The sequence below is a fragment of the Prionailurus viverrinus genome, chromosome B2 (assembly GCF_022837055.1).
Source record: "Prionailurus viverrinus isolate Anna chromosome B2, UM_Priviv_1.0, whole genome shotgun sequence".
Classification (NCBI taxonomy): Eukaryota; Metazoa; Chordata; class Mammalia; order Carnivora; family Felidae; genus Prionailurus; species Prionailurus viverrinus.
Genome location: NC_062565.1, coordinates 12,600,591 through 12,618,009, shown reverse-complemented (window position 1 = coordinate 12,618,009; position 17,419 = coordinate 12,600,591). Strand labels below are relative to the sequence as shown.

General features: G+C 50.5%; 1 protein-coding gene across 3 annotated transcripts in view; it reads left to right on the top strand.

Moving 5' to 3' along the window:
* The first annotated feature begins 1,332 nt into the window (after nucleotides 1–1,332).
* Nucleotides 1,333–17,419, top strand: part of GMPR (guanosine monophosphate reductase) — a 44,731-nt gene continuing 28,644 nt past the window's right edge. Inside the window, exons 1-5 of one of the 3 annotated variants that reach the window (XM_047859914.1) lie at nucleotides 1,333–1,377; nucleotides 1,808–1,881; nucleotides 10,866–10,985; nucleotides 13,409–13,492; nucleotides 16,372–16,545. In XM_047859914.1, the coding sequence (XP_047715870.1) occupies nucleotides 10,941–10,985; nucleotides 13,409–13,492; nucleotides 16,372–16,545 (303 nt within the window). In that variant the 5' untranslated portion in view covers nucleotides 1,333–1,377; nucleotides 1,808–1,881; nucleotides 10,866–10,940. Of the gene's footprint in view, nucleotides 1,378–1,727; nucleotides 1,910–10,865; nucleotides 10,986–13,408; nucleotides 13,493–16,371; nucleotides 16,546–17,419 lie in introns of those variants that run through there. The other 2 variants (XM_047859912.1, XM_047859913.1) reach the window with 2 other exon arrangements.

The following is a 17,419-nucleotide window of genomic DNA, read 5'->3' as shown; positions in this document are numbered from 1 at the left end:
AACTTTCATTTCCTTCCCTGAAACTTTAAGAACCTCCCATGGGGCAAGGACAGTGAGAGCAAGGAGAGTGAGAGCAAGTGGGATGGGCGAAGGCCTCTGTAATTTGCAGACATTTGTGCTAAATGAAGGCTGTGATGTATCTTTCCGGTGAGCCATACCAAATATGAGTTCACTGAGAACAGCCAGAGGCTGCGGTCGTCTGCAAGAAAGTGAAAGACGATTCCTGCCTTTAGCAACGTACTTAGAGGCTAGAAAGTAGAAGGCACATAACGTAACATGCGACCCTTATTAGTTATCGTTTACTGAGCAACTAGGGGACATACATTTCTTTTTGCCTGTGTAAGCACACTTTATTTTTTTTAAGTTTTTATTTTGATTCCAGTTAGTTAACAGTGTTATATTAGCTTCAGGCGATTCAATAATTCAGGGTACATAAATTGTGTGTGTGTGCGTGTGTGTGTGTGCCTGTGCGTGCAAATACACACACACACACCCCCCTTTAGTCTCACAAAAGCCTGGGAGATGACATTAAGCCTTTTTCTTCTTTCTCTTTTAACCTATTAAAAAACTGAGGTTTAAAAGAGTAAAGCGACTCCCCGGAAGTTCACCCAGCTAGCAAGCAGTGGGAGTCAGCTTTTGAACCCCCACAGGGGGTTTTTGCCTCAGGGCAAATGCGGCCTTAGTTAAGGTTGCAGTAAGTTCTAACGACCGAGCAATTTATATTTAACTTTAAGGCCACCATGGGCAAGTCATTTCCTTAATGTGATCCTCATTTGCCTTATCTGCAAAGTGGTTCCCTCTTCAGTGGGTTGTTCTGAATGACTCAGAAGGTGCAGGCCTAGCATTTAAGCACATCCTTAATGTATAATAAAGGCTCCCGGCTGTCAAGTCAACAAGTGAGTTAAAAATAAACTGACATGACAGGCAACCCTCAGAGGGGAGTCAGGTCCCTCAAAGTCCAGGATCTGCACTGACTAGCCACTTCACCGCTTTTATTCTAACAAACATACCCCTGACATCCAAAGGGGATACAAAAAATGGCCTCATCCCCGGGGTCGCCAAATAGATTTACCTGCCCACAATCTTCTCCTTAATTCTATCCAACTTCCCCAGGATTTATTCTTTTGGCATGCCAGAGGTCTGACTCAGCACTTGATGGGCACACAGGGCTTGAAATTAGAGAAAGAAGCAAAACCTCCCAGGAGCGGCCTTTTCCCTCAAGGGAGGCAGGCACAGGCCAAGTCTCCTCCCTATGGGGGTGGGGGGAGGGGAGACCTCGGTGACCCACGTGACGATGCGCATTCCCCCGGCCTCCCCGACCGACCCCAGCCAGTTCGGTCACCGCAACCAACAAGTCTGTAAGCGGGAGCGAGGAAGGTTTGTTAAAAATGTCACGCTGAGCCACGGGTCTGTCCCTACCCCGCCATCCCCCTCCCCCCCGCCCCCACCACTGCCCAGAGCGGGAGCGGGGCGGGCCCAGGGAGCGCGCGGGCGGGTGGAGCGCGACTGCCGCTTCGCGGGGCCTTAAGGGCGCAAGGTGCGCGCCCCTTGGTCGGCTAGCGGCCACACGCGGGAAGCCCCGTCCCCTCCCCGCCCATCGCCCCGCCCCTCCCTTCGCCCCGCCCACAGCCCATGCCCCACCTCCCGCCCCGCCCCCACCTCCCGCCCCGCCCCCGCGCCCCGCCCCGCCCCCCTCCCCCCGCCCGGGCCGCCCCCCCCCGCCGCCCGGCGCCCGAGCTGCAGGAAGGAGCTGCCAGCTCTAGCCGGGCTTGCCTCAGCGCGCGGATCTGCACCATGCCCCGCATAGATGCAGATCTGAAGCTGGACTTTAAGGATGTCCTGCTCCGACCCAAGCGAAGCAGCCTCAGGAGCCGAGCCGAGGTGGGCCCCTTCGAGAGCCGCAGTGAGGGTGGGATTTGTTTTCCGCGTAGCTGGGGTGGGGGAGGACGGTGGGAGGAGGAGGGATGTGCTTAACCCAGCCGGCTTTTCCGTGTGTCTCTTGGTGGATGGGAGGCTGACCCCCTTGGCCCTCCCCATCTGCTGAGAGAGGGGAAAGCCGGCTGGTTCCCCGCCAGGACTTGAGGTGTCTTTAAGGGACCCAGCTCCGGCGTAAAATTCTAAATACGTCCGGCTGAGTGGGCTGGGGGAAGTACACGGTAGGCTAGACCACAGAGGAACAAAGATCAAGTGGCCGGCAGATTTAGAAAGAATGGGAGGGTGGCTGGAGGGGTGCACGTAGGGCAGAAATGACAAGAGTGGAGCCCAAGTGTAAAGGAGAGGACGACAGCGACGAAGAGCTTTGTGATTTTGGCATTGTCTCTTAGTGCGGAGAACCGACTGCCGCGTTAGTATCAGCGCCGGCAATGGAATTTTTTAAAAAAACCACTGAAAAACAGGCGGATTCCAGAGCGGCAAAAGTTCAGGGTTTACTTTCCACGTTTCAGTGACCTTGCTGGGAGTGAGGCTGGGGACGCGTGCCTGGCGCCACTCGACTTACTGGACAGCTGTAGGGAGGCAGAAAACACCCCAGCACAGGTGCGAGGGTGAGAGGCAGATTGGACCCCCTGGGCAGTTTGGCTGGTTCTGTGTCCATGAGATCGAAGACTGGCTATGGCTCCGAGTGAGAGGGGAAGGTGCTGCCCCGGCTGGGGCTGAGGAAGGTCACAGCCTGAAGGATAAACTAGTTGCACGGAAGGAGTCCCCTGGAGGAGGGTGTGCTGGTGACCGGGGCGCTGCCTGGCTTCTGAGAGCTGGAGAAGGAGGTGAGGAAGTGACTCCGTGTGGAGGTGGGGTCCGCAGGAGTAAACAGGAGGAGGCCAAGCCAGCACACTCTTCCAAAGGCTCCGCTCCACGAGACCATAAATAAATCCTCTTGCAAGAACTCTGCTGCCCGCCTGTGCCTGTGCCCGGGCCCAACCGCAGTGCCTGGGGTTGCCAGCCGAGGGCTTGTTTGGATTAAAGACGTGTCCTGTTTTAGCCGGTGACCAGAACAAGACACCTCAAGCAGGAGGGTTGGCAGCCGGACCCAGAGACCCGTAGAGGGTGGGTCTGGACAGGACTTCAGGAGGCCGGGAATGGCTAGCCCTTATCACCCTAGATGGGACCACCCTCTTCCTGTCCTTCCTCGTGTCCTTAAAGGTGCTAAAAGAGTGGCCGACTTTTGAAAGAAAAACAAATGGTTTGGGTGATAGGTAGCCACTGCCTAAGGCCAGAACAAGACAGGAGGTGGGGCTTCTGGGCAGACAGATAAAGTGGTGGCCTCAACATTCTTTCAGTATTTGTTCGGAATCCACTTAGGAGAGAGAAACTTACTAAGCCAAATGGGTGTTTATTTTTTTTTTTATTTATTTTTTTTTTTTTAATTTTTTTTTTCAACGTTTATTTTATTTTTTGGGACAGAGAGAGACAGAGCATGAACGGGGGAGGGGCAGAGAGAGAGGGAGACACAGAATCGGAAACAGGCTCCAGGCTCCGAGCCATCAGCCCAGAGCCTGACGCGGGGCTCGAACTCACGGACCGCGAGATCGTGACCTGGCTGAAGTCGGACGCTTAACCGACTGTGCCACCCAGGCGCCCCCAAATGGGTGTTTAAAACAAGGATATATTGTACGTATTTTCTGAGCCAGAAAGGATCTGGAGAAGGTAGAACATGTAGAATTTAGGTAATAGAATGAATTACTCTTTTCCAGAGAATAGTATGATGTCCTGCATCATTTGGTTTCATACTTTGAGCCGATTGAAACTGTTAATGTCCCAGCTTCCAATGGCACCTTGCAATCTACGTGTCCACATTGCAGTGAGAACTCTGTGCCCTTGGGAAATGTTTTCACAGTTCCATTTCTGTGGGAGTTTGCCAGCTCTGGGCATGGAAACCTAAGTTAACTGGCTTGCCTTTCCAGTTGGTTCCCCTAATAGCGTAGGTGCCTGGCTGATTGTGTCCCACAATCTGCCTGCTTTAGTTGATGTTGAGGGATCTAGTTAGCCCTAGACCTAAGCAGGCTTCCAGTCCCCTCTCAGTGTTTTCTCAGTTTGCTTGTGGATGCCTGAAATGTCTTACAGGGAGTTAAAAACTTTTCGTTGTGCCATCAGATATAAGCCTAAAATGTGTGCCCCCCTGCATGCAAATTGAAAACAAATTTGAAAGTGGCAAATGACAGTCTTTGAGCCTAACCAGAGAGCAGAGCTGAGTGGAGCCAGGAGAGAAAACATACCCTGTAAGAGCAGAGTCTGGCTCTGGGAAGGGAGTTTCGACTCTTGACAAGATTTATCACAGCGACGGTTTTTTGCTAAGAGCCAGGCCTGGTGTTGGATATCAGCCAGTGAGCAGAAAATGGAGAGAGAGGCAGAATGATCACCCACTTAGATGTTCTAGTATTCCGGTAAGGGCATTTCCGCAAATGTAAACATAAAATGAAGTTGAGGTCAGCTCCCAGCGGCAAAGGGTCCAGGTGGAGGTGGCCCAGGTGGCCTTCCTGTGATTGTGCCAGACGGGCAGTCGTCTCTCAGCTGTCCACTCTTTGCATTTACACACATCTTCACAAGCCCCTGGTACAGGAGAATAAAGTCCCACAGGGCTCCTTGGGGACGGTTGGGTAATCCATTCAAAGGAAGTCACGTGTAAGCACAAACTTTGGCTTTATCTGATGCACGGGGGACATCCAGACATTCCTTGACTCCCCGAGCAGTTCTTCCTGAGAACCCATTTCTGGCTCTGATGTCCCACCTGAGCCCTTAAGCTAGGGTAAGATTTAAAAAAAAAAAAAAAAAAGAACAAAAAACAAATTTACTAACACAGCCATAGCTTTGGAAGTCAGGCCACGAGGAAATTTGCAGTAGAGAATTGGCCACTTGTCCTAGGACAGAGAAGACACGACACAGTGAGAAGAATTCAGTCTTCTTTTAAAACTCTCTAGTGATTTTTTTTCACCAGTGGTCCAGGGAGAGGCAGATCGGCTCCAGAAAGGTCTGGTCAACCCTCAGGGGTCCACTGCACGTTGGCCTGCAGGGGATCAGAGCACAGCAGTGGAGAGGATATTTGGCTGGGAGCAAGCTGACCTGAATTTTAGCTCAGGCTGTGCACTACTTTGTCTTCAGTACCTTGGCGCTATGTTAGTTTCACAGGGCAGCTGTAACAAAGTACCAGAAAACGAGGTGGCTTACACAATAGAAATGTATTGTCTCCCGCTCCAGGAGGCGAGGAGCCGCAGATCAGAATGTCCATGGGCTGGATCCTTCTGAGTGCGGTGAAGGAGAGTCTGTGACATTTCTCTCTCCTATTTTTCTGGTTGTTTACACACAATCTGGAGTGTTCCTTGGCTCATAGATGCATAGTTCCTATCTCTGCCTTCATCTTTACATGATGTTCTCCCTCTCTGTGTGTGTCTGTGTCCAGATTTTCCCATTTTGAGAACACCAGTCATGTTGGGATGGGGGCCCTGTTGTGCTGACCTCATCTTACCTTGATTGTCGGCGAAGACCTTATTACGGATCTTTTATCCTTTCGGGAGACACAGCTCAAACCATAGCAGCCTCTATGAAATTAGAGGGTGTGAGTAGAATTGTTCTTAATGGATGCCTCAGAATCACCTAAGGAGACACTCCAAAATACACACACTGTCTCCAGCACAAAGGTTCTCAGTAAGTTTGGAGCGGCTTGAGCATATGTGTTTTGGAAATCCTCCTGTGCTGATTCTCATGTGCACACAGACGCTGGGCTAACCACTGGGGTCTTTTCCATTTGGAGAAGCCCGCGGCTGTCTGGTAATGTACAGCCGCCCGAGCTTCCCGAAATCCTGGCAGCTGGTGGCGAAGCCTGCAAGGGACAGAACTCATGCACAGAGCTGGGCTGGGGCTCACCAAGCATTGCCCTGAGAAAGGCTGGGGGCCGAGCTACAATAATATTCTTACTTCTTGGTCAGACGTTAATTTATTCCACACTTTTGAAGCCACTCTCTAGAACTATAAAGATAAGAGGGGGGTGTGCCTGGGTGGCTCCGTCGGTTAAGCATCCGACTTCAGCTCAGGTCACGTTCCTGTGGTTCATGAGTTCGAGCCCCGCGTCGGGCTCTGTGCTTCAGCTCAGGGCCTGGAGCCTGCTTCGGATTCTGTCTCTCTCTCTCTCTCTCTCTCTCTCTCTCTCTCTGCCCCTTCCCCGCTCGCACTCTGTCTCTCTGTCTCTCAAAAATGAATAAACGTTAAAAAAAAAAAAAGATAAGAGGGATTGTCCCTGTAGACTTACCATTTATAGGTGAGACGGGTAATGGATCCTTTATTTAATAAGAGCATTGCTTAAACAGTGCCACCTATAGATCTAGGCAAAAGGGGCCCTGCCCCACACCCCACCTCTGCTCCCTTATACCCTCCTCACTGGACAGGGCCAGAGGGCCATGCCTTTTCATGAAGGCCGTGTTCCAGGGACTCAGAGTCCTGGATTTCCTTGCCCAGATGACTGCAGGCTAATTCCAAGGCTTGCAAGGAAGGGCCCCTTCCCAGGCTGTGTTTTCCCAGGGACCTGCCGTGATGCAGGTGTGCTCAACTCCAACCTCAGGCAGTGGCCAGGCGGCAGCTGTTTGGGAGAATGGATGTGTGTGTGCATGGAGCTTCGTGTGCAGACTGGGGGGTCTGTGTGTGCACATCAAGGTTTGGGTGGGACGAGAAGAGGGTGTGGACCGGAGGCCAGGGGCTCGCTCCCCATGACACGATGTTCTGGTACTTTCCAGGTCATTAGTGTTTGTCAAGGTTTGACACAATGTAGAAGGCTTATGCTTATGTAGAAGCCTGTTAGCTCGATCATAACGTTGAGATATTTAGGAATGTGGTAGGTGGGTCTCCATTCATGCCTTTTTTTTTTTTTTTTAATTTTTTTAACGTTTATTCATTTTTGAGAGTGAGAGACACAGAGCATGAGCAGGGGAGGGGGAGAGAGAGAGGGAGACACAGAATCCGAAGCAGGCCCCAGGCTCTGAGTTGTCAGCACGGAGCCCGACGCGGGGCTCGAACTCACGAACCACGAGAACCTGACCTGAGCTGAAGTCGGATGCTTAACCGACGGAGCCACCCAGGCGCCCCTCCATTTGTGCTTTTGGCCCCCAAATGTTGGGCTGTGGGACTGACTTTGATGAAGGTGTGTTTAAAGGGCAGGAGAAACATGCATTTTTGAGGTGGGGGAGGGATAGTGCATTACTTTGTGTTCCCTTGCAAATCAGGCTTAGCACAGTGGGAATTTGGAGGTGCTGTAGTTGGTACATTGACCAGCTGTGGCAGATTAAATACCAAGTTTTGTTCCCAGGAGGCTGGAATATTTAAAATATCTATTTCTTTTAGTGAACAACAGGTGTATTTGGGGGGCGGGTGTGTGTCTTTGTGTGGGTAAGATCAGGGAAGATTAGTTAAAACATTTTTTAGGGGTGCCTGGGTAGCTCAGTCAGTTGAGCACCTGACTTCAGCTCAGGTCATGGTCTCGTGGTTTGTGAGTTCGAGCCCTGCCTTGGGCTGTGTGCTGACAGTTCTCTCTCTCAAAAATAAAATAAACATTAAAACAAATTTTAAAAATGCATAATATTAGCTTCAGAGGTACAATCCCATACATCACCTGCTGCTCATCATAGCAAGTGCACTCTTAATCCCCATCACCTGTTTAACCCATCCCCCCCTCCCACCTCCCCTCTGGGAACCATCAGTTTGTTCTCCAGAGTTAAGAGTCTGTTTCTTGGTTTGCTGCTCTCTCTCGCTCGCTCGCTCTCTCTCCCATTTTCCTTTGTTCATTTGTTTTGTTTCTTAAATTCCTCGTATGAGTGAAATCATGTCTTTCTCTTACTGTCTTATTCACTCAGCGTGACACATGTTGTTGCACGTGGCAGGGTTTCGTTCTTTTATACGGCTCAATAATATTCCCTTGTGTATATAAACCACGTCTTCTTTGTCCATTCATCAGCTGAGGGGCAGTCGGGCTGTTTCCATAGTTTGGCTGTTGTAAATACCGCTGTTGCAAACACTGGGGCGCGGGTATCCCTTTGAATTAGAGTTTTTGTATCTCTTTGGGTACATACTCAACAGTGCAATTGCTGAATCTTTGGTGGTTCTGTTTTTAGCTTTTTGAGGCAGCTCCTCACTGTTTTCCAGAGTGGCTGCACCCGTTCACATTCCCACCAGCAGTGCAGGAGGGTTCCTTTTTCTCCACATCCTCACCAACATCTGTTGTTTCTTGTCTTTTTCAGTGTAGCCTTTCTGACAGGTGTGAGGCGATATCTCATTGTAGTTCTGATGTGTATTTCCCTGAGAGTGAGCGATGATGAGCATCTTTTCATGTGTCTCTCGGCCATCCGCATGTCTTCTTTAGGAAAATGTCTGTTCGGGGGCTCTGCCCATTTTTAATTGGATTATTCATCGTATGGGTGTCGGGGTGTATAAGTTCTTTATGGATTTTGGATACTAACCCTTTATCGAATATGTCACTTGCAAATCTCTTCTTCCATTCCCTAGGTCGCCTTTTAGTTTTGTCGATTGTTTCCTTCGCTCTGCAGAGGCTTTTTATTTTGTACTCTCCATATGTACTCCCAATAGTTTATTTTTACTTGGGGAAGACAATTTTATTTCTCATTCTTAGAATTAAGGATTGCATGGAATCTACCATAGGAAGACAAAAAATAAGGGCAGGAGTTCACCGTCAAGGCTGATCTTTTTCCAGGGAGGGCTCTGTTTTTTCCATACTGCTGATAGGTTTTGGGGTGCCGGGAAAAGCCCATTGCGAGCTCAGCTGGGTTCAGAGTGTGGCTGCCCTCCCCGTGCGTCTTGGGAGGAGTATGAATGATTTGAGACCAAGGAATTCAGATTATTTTAAGCCTGCCAAGCCAGAATGGTGGAGTGCCATTAGCACAGAGGGTTGCAGTTAATAGACCCCTTCGGTTATCTCTCAGAATGTAGATCTAACTTGCTTCGCTGAAGTCCAGCCAAGGGTCATAATGAAGGAAGTAGAGAAAGCCATAAGCTGCCTCACCTGTCAGGAAGTTCCTGCGTCTCATTTCCCCTCGGCTTTGCTGTTTAAGGCCGGTGCAGACATAGGACACCATTCACCCAGGAAGCCTGCTGGGAGCTGTGTAGAGAGCAAGCACGGAAGGCCAAGTGACGTGTCCCATGGTGTTTTTTGACATGTTGATTGCAAAGTGAAAGTTGCCTTAGGGACGGACACCTGGGGGGCTCCGTCGGTTAAGCAGTTAAGCGTTAGACTCTTGGTTTCAGCGCAGGTCATGATCTCCTGGTTTGTGAGTTCGAGCCCCACACTGGACTCTGTGCTGACAATGCAGAGCCTGCTTAGGATTCTGTCTCCCCTCTCTCTTCCCCTCCCCTACTTGTTCTCTCTCTCTCTCTCTCTCTCTCTCTCAGTAAATGAGTAAACTTAAAAAAAAAGTTGCCTCAAATGAAAAGAGAAGGAACTAGACCAACAGTGGTAAGGAATGATTATTGCTGATCTATTCAATGATTAATGGCTGATATATTCATATATGTATATATTATTGGTGATCTGTCCAGGATTAATGTAGGTTGAAATCACTTCAGAGACCAGAGATCCACCCCTGTGTGTCTCCTGCCAGTTCTCCTGGGGAAGCATCTGCTTTCAGGATGATCCTGGGTCCCTCACGGTCCAGCCCAGGGGACAAACAGGGCTGAGTAGGTACGACAGGAAATGTAACGCAAGATATCTGAACTCAGCTGAGATGCCACGTGAGATGTGGAGGCACCCTAGGGATTCGCAACAGTGAAAAGGGGCTTCGGAAGGGGAGGAGGTGATGTTCCTGAGATCACTCCCTGACAGCTGGAACCGAGGCCACGCAGGCCGAGGCAGAGGCAAGGCGTTCTGGGAGAACGCGCTGACTGCATACAGGCCCTCCTCCCTTGTTCCGCACGGTCCTGCACTTTCCCACGCAGTTTCTCCATTGGCTGAACCCGGCCAGAAACCAACCTGGGCATCGGAGCCTGCAGGGGCGGGGGGTGACCTTCCTGTGGTAAGGGGGAGGGGCGGGAAAAGGGTGAAGAATAAACCTGTGAGCAGGCAGGTCTCAGATCTGCCTGGGACAAAGAAGGGGTTCTGACTCTGTTAGCTCTTGGCGCGTGCCTAGCAGACTTTGGCTGCGCCCACCATCCTGGCTTACCTGTCCTGGATCCCCGACCGCTGGGGCTGGGTTAGACACGACGACGCCCCGAAGTTGGAGTGACAGGAGAATTGGAGGGCCCTTCCTCCACCATTTGCGCGTCAAAGGAACAAGTGTGTGTTTGCTTAGACACCTGGCTCCCTGTACTTCCTCTCAGCTCTTTGAAGGATGCTCAGAATTACAAAGCAAGCTGAGAAGGTTGACAGGTTAAGGGATTCATGGTTTGCAGCTCGCTGTGGGTGAATTTGGAGTGTCTGCTTCTCTCGGTGGGTGAGAATTAAAGGGAAAGTCATGCCTGGCAGGGAAGGGTGGAGTGGATTTTCCCAGGAGGGGAATGGTCCCTCCGGTGCCTGGAAGTGGGGAAATGTAGCATGCGCGTGGGTGTTTAGGGCCAGGATGGATGGGGCTGGGGGCGGAAGGTGGCAGGCAGTGGGTTGGGAGCACAGCTGAAGGAGAGAGCTTCCGATTCTGAGGTTTGGATCGATGGTGGGCCACCAGTGCCTTGTACTGCGTTGGCTTTGTCCCTGGATGACCACCTGTTACTCTGACTCCTCAGGAGCTCTCCTGTTTTGGGGCCACGTGGCTCAGCCCCTAAGAGACCAACGGACCGAGGGACACGCACTTGCTTTTTGTTGTTCGCCCTTGCTCCAAACTCTAGAAGTTCTTCACGGATCACTTGAAGAGCACTTCGTTTCTGTTTCCCTTTTTGCCAATTAGGTGGATCTTGAGCGTACCTTCACGTTTCGGAACTCGAAGCAGACCTACTCGGGGATCCCCATCATTGTGGCCAACATGGACACCGTGGGGACATTCGAGATGGCAGCAGTGATGTCACAGGTAGGATGACTCTACTGCTCACCCTGGACAGGTGGTCAGGAGCCCAGCCCGGACTCGCTCAGACACAAAGAAGAGGAGAAAACTGAGACATTCCGGATCATTTACTGTGGCCGAACTATTCGGTTCTGAGTCTGATGGCTGCCGGGAGGTACTTCTTTTCTTTTCCGTCAGAAGACAGAGTCTGGACTTGGCATTCAAGGAGATGGCTTAGGTCTGCACCCGTTTCTTCCTTGAAAATGCTCCTGGTAGTTTTAGAAACTAGAGATATTGTCAAGTGAGGCTAGTGTCGTGTTATAGAAGAGTGACCTTGCCTTTAAAATTAAGGCGGGGGGCACCTGGGTGGCTCAGTTGGTTGAGCGTGTTGACTTCGGCTCAGGTCACGATCTCACAGTTCATGAGTTCAAGCCCCACATGGGGCTCTCTGCTGTCAGCCTGTCAGCGCAGAGCCCGCTTAGGATCCTCTGTCCCATCTCCCTCGGCCCCTCCCCAGCTTGCGCTCTCCCCAAAATAAGTAAATATTTACAAAAATAAAATAAATTAGGGCAGACCCGCCTTTGTATGCAGTCTGTGCAATAGCGTTTATTACCTAATTATGTACGAAACACTTATGGGGCACTGATGTGCCAGCCAGTGGATACAACGTGTGTAATGTTGTGACAGCTCCTCCCTGTGTGTTCCTTTTCCTGACGGGGAAACTGAGGCAGAGAGGAAGAGAAGAGGTCACTTGGCTCAGGGCATCCAGTCGGGTAGAGACAGAGCCAAGATTCAAACCCAGACTGACTCCTAAATAAGGGATTTGCCTCCCAACTCACACGGACAGGTAACAACCTAACAGACCTAACCACACAAGGTCCATTTTAGCCAGTTAACTAGTCTCATCTCCTATAAGGGGAAGAGTTAGTAGCCAGGCCTTGGGAAAAATAAAAGAAAAGCCATTTGTGGGCAGGACTTTTGTCCCACGCGGCTACGTCCGAGATGCAACACACCTTATTCATCTGAGATGTGAAATGTTTGCTTCTGACGTGCACAGAGTGTGTGTGTCTATTTCCATTGATAATGCCTGCCAAGGGAAAAGATAAATCCAATTAGTTGAAAGAGCTTCTCGCTGTGGGCAGCAAGCCAAACCTCAGGAGGTGTTAGGATTCATTATTAGCCAGTGATTAGAAGGAAGATTTTCAAACAAATTATGAATTCGGAAAGTGGAATCGGGGGTGGTCTGTCTGACTCCGTGATCAGTTCTATTCAGTCCCCACCGAGTTTCGACCCGGAGGCTAGTGAATTCATTGCTAAAGGAATTTGTTTTTGTTTTTTGTTTTTTTTTTTTCCTCCTTGTCTTTTCCTTGCCCTGCTCTGTGATCAGCCATTGCTACTAATGAATTATGTATTACTATAAGAGTGGGTGGGATCAGGGAGCAATGAGTAATCCTGATTAATTATCAGATTACTAGTCCTTGAAGAATATAGAGCTTGCTGTGCCCTGCCCGTTTTGACAGGAAGGAAGGACTCACCATTCTTGAGACAAGGTACACTGAGAATACAGTGAAATAGCATACGCTGAAACCATGTGTGGATACTGTGAGCTTTCTCTTTCTAGGATCCACTGAGACAGTGTGCGTTAATAAAGCCATGGAATTTTAGAATGGGAAATTGTAGATGGGGAAGTCAACCCAGGGAAGTTAGGAGAGGGTCCTGACAGAGAAGGAACCCGAGCTCTGCAGTCAGATAGACGTTTGATTCGGGCCTTTGCCCCCCTTTGGCCAAGCTGCTGTTAAATTCCTTAAGCTCCGTTTCTGTCCGCGAAGCCAGAGTTACTGTATGAGGTTGCTCGAGGGGGTAAATGGCACGAAATGGTGTGCAGAGTGCTTGGGAGCAAAGTGTCGATGTTGGATCGGGTTGATAGTCCTAGATTGGGGATTGTAAGTTACAGAATTTCCTCCCTCCCGCCCTCACTCAAAAATACCAACAACCGCCCGTGTTTAGCAAGACATGTTTAGATCATGAACGCAAAGAAAAGCTTTCAGGTGTCAGTTGAGGTTCTTTTGGATTGGCTTAAGCAGCAGGTGGCCCTCGGGCGACCCTTAGGGGCAGGGCAGCTGCGGTCCTCAGCTCTGTGCCTGACTCAGGTGGTGGGCCTGGACAGGGTTCTGAGAACTCTTCCCTTTCCCTCCCTCCCCGGCGTCCGGGCAGGGCCTCCTGAGTCCGGAAGGCAGTGTTGTCCCATCGGATTAGAATGGAAAACGCGGTTTTGTGATTTCACTGGTCACACCTTGTCTGTTTTTGGCTCTTAGCATATTTAAAGCAAATCAAGCGTGAACATCAGGAACGCCTAATGCTTCTGTGTCGTGGGGTCACCCCTGCCACACGGAGGCAGGAGAGCTGACTCATTTGACTTCTTGCGCTGATGGTGCTGTTTTGTTCCCTAGCACTCCATGTTTACGGCAATTCATAAGCACTACGCCCTGGATGAATGGAAGTTCTTTGCTGCTAATCACCCAGAATGTCTGCCGGTAAGACTACACCCTGGTTATAAATTCCACTGCTTGCAGGGGGTGGGGAGACAGACTTCAGGGTAGTCGAGAGGATTTGACCTGCAGACAGACATGCGGAGTCCTTAGAGCTCTGGGGAGAGGCGGTAGTGGGCCCCTGACCCTCCAGAACATTCCGCCGAGGGAAAAAGCCGGGCACGAAAATCTGTGTCTGTTTACATGAAATGGCAAACCAGGCCAGCCTACAGAGACAAAGTAGATTTTGGTGGTTGCCTAAGGCGGGCGGGGGGCGGGAATTTGAGGGTGAGGGCTAAAGCGTGTGGGAGCGACCGAGGTTCTGGGGTGACACGTGTTTTAAAATCGTGAGGGCGGATGCGTGACTCTGAATATGCCAGAAACTCTTGGACTGCACTCTCTAACGGGGTGAGCTGTGAGGTGTGTAATTATATCTCAATAAAGCTGTTATTTAAAAAAAAAAAGGCAGTTTGAAAATAAGGAAAATCCCTATTATTATGTAACGCACCTGACTTGGCACCTGGCACATCCCGAGCCAGTGCCAGCAGAGAAGTCTCTTGGCATTGGAGTTGCTCTCCCCTGTGATCAGATCATGTGTGATTGGAAAATGACTTTATACGGTGCTGCTTTTGAGCTTATTACACTGCTCTCTTTTTCCCGTCCCCGGCTGTGCTGCATGGAGATTGTGGGTTCGCGAGAAGGTGGTTTGGGCGATACAAAATTCCGGCTTGCTGCCAGATCTTTTCATTTTTTTTCCCCACGTTGTGTTTGAATGAATTATAATTGTGCCACCTTCTTCCCTTCTCTGTAAGGAGTTCGGAGAGCAATGATTTTTTTTTTTTTTTTTTTTTTTTTTTGGTCATACCTCTGACTCCTGTATGGGAGTTTCTGGCAACGTGTTCTAAGCTGGCAGCCTGACCTTCGTGACCAACTGTGATCGTTTGACTTCCTACTCTGCCTCCGTGCCCCCCCCCCCCCACCAAATTAAAAGGCGAATTGAAAAGGGGAAAATGTCAAATGCTCGGTGACACGGAGACAAATGAACCAATGTTGAGTTTCACTTGCCAGACTTTAACAGCAACGAAAGGGAAAATGGGAAAGGCAGCCTTGCTCTCGTGGGAGGGATGGATGGGGCCGGAGCTGGTCAGAATGTCAGCGGGAGCAGTGAAAACGGGTGTCGACGCAAAGAACGAGAATACACGCGTATCGAGTGACTGGGCTGTTTACGCTCAGTATCTGGGTTGTCACTACATTGTTGTGATTTGGGGGGAGCCACAAAGGATACTCAGATAGGTCCCCCATCTGTGACTTCTGGCTTTAGAGAAGTGACATAAAATATAAAAGGAGAGATGCCGACTCCGGGCACAATCCCATGGCTTAGTGGCACCAAGGCACAAATGACTAAAAACAAATTTTTTTTTCCCCAGGGAGCAGATTTTCACAGGAGCAGGGGGGGTGGGTTGGAGAGCGTCGGTGCTGTGGAGGTTGGGGAAGAGGGTGTTTTCCCCGAGGGGCGTGCGGTGGCTCCAGATGTGAACAGGGACAGGTGCGGCTGGGAAGGATCGTTTTAGGCTCGTGGGTTCTTGCACCGTTTGGACGTTTTCCCCTTTTAATAGGAACCCCGAGTCTTGGAGCTCTTTGTGTAGGTTACGACTTGCATGTTGTGAAATTATCGTATTGGGAGTAAAAATGAAAATAAGAAGGATGGGGCGCCTGGGTGGCTCAGTCGGGAAAGCGTCCAACGTCGGCTCTCATGGTTTGCGAGTTCGAGCCCCACGTCGGGCTCTGGGCTGGCAGCGGAGAGCCTGCTTGGGATTCTCTCTCTTCATCTGTCTGCCCCACCCTCCCCCCCACCTCTCTAAAAATAAATACGTAAACTTGAGAAAAAGACAGAGGAAGGAGTTCTGTCCGAGGAGTTTGAGACATCTTCCCCTCCCTCCCTTGCTATACGAGATGCTCAGTGACGGCCGCAGCTTCAGCAGGAGGAAGCCTGTGTTGACTGGCCACATCTTAGTCTTCTGCTTCTCCTCATCTCCTAGAAGAGCGTTCACACCAGCAGCTCCACGGTTCAGAGTTCCACACGGCTTGAAGAAACCAAGGAAAAGCCAAGGACTAGGTTTCCTGAATAATTAGAGATGTAGTTACCCGAGGGGCGCCTGGGTGGCTCAGTAGGGTGGGCGCCCGACTTTGATCTCAGCTCAGACCGTGATCTCGCAGTTCGTGAGTTTGAGCCCCGAATCAGGCTCTCTGCTGTAGGCGCGGAGCCCGCTTTGGCTCCTCTGCCCCCCTCTCTCTGTGCTTCTCCCCCACTGGCGCTTTCTCTCTCAAAAATAAACATTAAAAAAAACAATGTACTTACTGGAAGATTCTGTGGCCGAGGTTCAAGGTTAAGGATATATGCACTTTAATGGGGGGAAAGGTAACTGAAGCAAAGTGTAGTTAACCTAATGAATGGATCACGAGTCTCCCTTACCTCTGCTGTTGTGTTTCTTTTTTTTTTTTTTTTTTTGAAACATTTATTCATTATTGAGAGGGAGAGACTGAGCATGATCAGGGGAGGGGCAGAGAGTGGGGAGACACAGAATCCGAAGCAGGCTCCAGGCTCTGAGCGGTCAGCACAGAGCCTGAGGCGGGGCTCGAACTCACCAACCGGGAGATCATGACCTGAGCCGAAGTCGGACGCCCAGCCGACTGAGCCACCCAGGCGCCCCTGCTGTTGTGTTTCTTGAGCAGATCTGCCGTGTGTGTATTTGACCTAGGTACACCTCGAAGAGTCACTGCACCGTCCTCAGCATAGGCGAGTGGGGGGGGGGCGGGGGGCAGGGTCTGCCTTTGAATGCTACTTACTCCTCAGGCCTTGCTCTTCCCCGTGTGTTTTGGTACAGCACGTAGCCGTGAGTTCGGGCAGCGGGAAGAGCGATCTGGAAAAGATGAGCAGCATCTTGGAAGCCGTGCCGCAGGTCAAGTTTATCTGCCTGGACGTGGCCAATGGGTACTCAGAACATTTTGTGGAATTCGTGAAGCTGGTGCGTGCCAGATTTCCAGAACACACTATCATGGTAGGTATGGAGGAGGGCTCTCCGGGGGGGGGGGGGGGGGGCGGAGGGGAGCAGAGAGAGGCTTGCTCCGTGTGCGGGGCGGTGGGGGGCTGTGTCGGTGCTTTCTTGTTGAGACGAGTGGAGAATCCTCATGAAGAGGCGGCGATGGAAGGTCTGCAGACTGGCTCCCCATAAAAACTAGAATCCAGATCAACGTTACAGGGTGTTGGCTTTTTATCTCTGCTAAATGTTATCAAATGTTTCTTACCGTGTGTGCCCCTTGAACAAAGGTCTTCTGTGACCCTCTTTACTTAAGGAGTTTATTTTTAAAAAATGAGAACAATGAGAGGTGCCCGAGCGGCTCAGTCGGTGAAGCGTCCGACTCTTGATTTTAGCTCAGGCCGTGATCTCGTGGTTCGTGAGCTCGAGCCCCGCATCAGGCTCCACGCTAACAGTGCGGAGCCTGCTTAAGAGTCTCTCTCTACCCTTCCTTGCTTGCGTGGGCATGCTCTCTCTTTCTCTAAATAACATTAAAAAAAAAAAAAAAGAAAACAATGAAACTGGGGTTAGGTTGCCACCTTTTTAGGTCATCTGTACCCCTCTCCTAATTTTCCAGTGGAAAATTCTACCAGAGCAATTGAAGTGCCTCATGGGAACGGTAGCCAGCCGGTTGGAGTATTGCTTTGTCTACGACCCTTATTCTCGACTTTGCCTGTCTTTTGTGTCCCTTCCTAATTAGGAGCACCTTCGCTGGTCAGAAAGTGTGTTTGTGGTTGCCAGCAAAGGTGGATTGACCGAAAAAGGGACCGGAGGCTCTTGAGTTAAAATTGGGCTTTTGGAAAATCTGTGTCGTAATTGTGCGTGTCTTTACTGTCTTAGGTACCGTGACGATTAC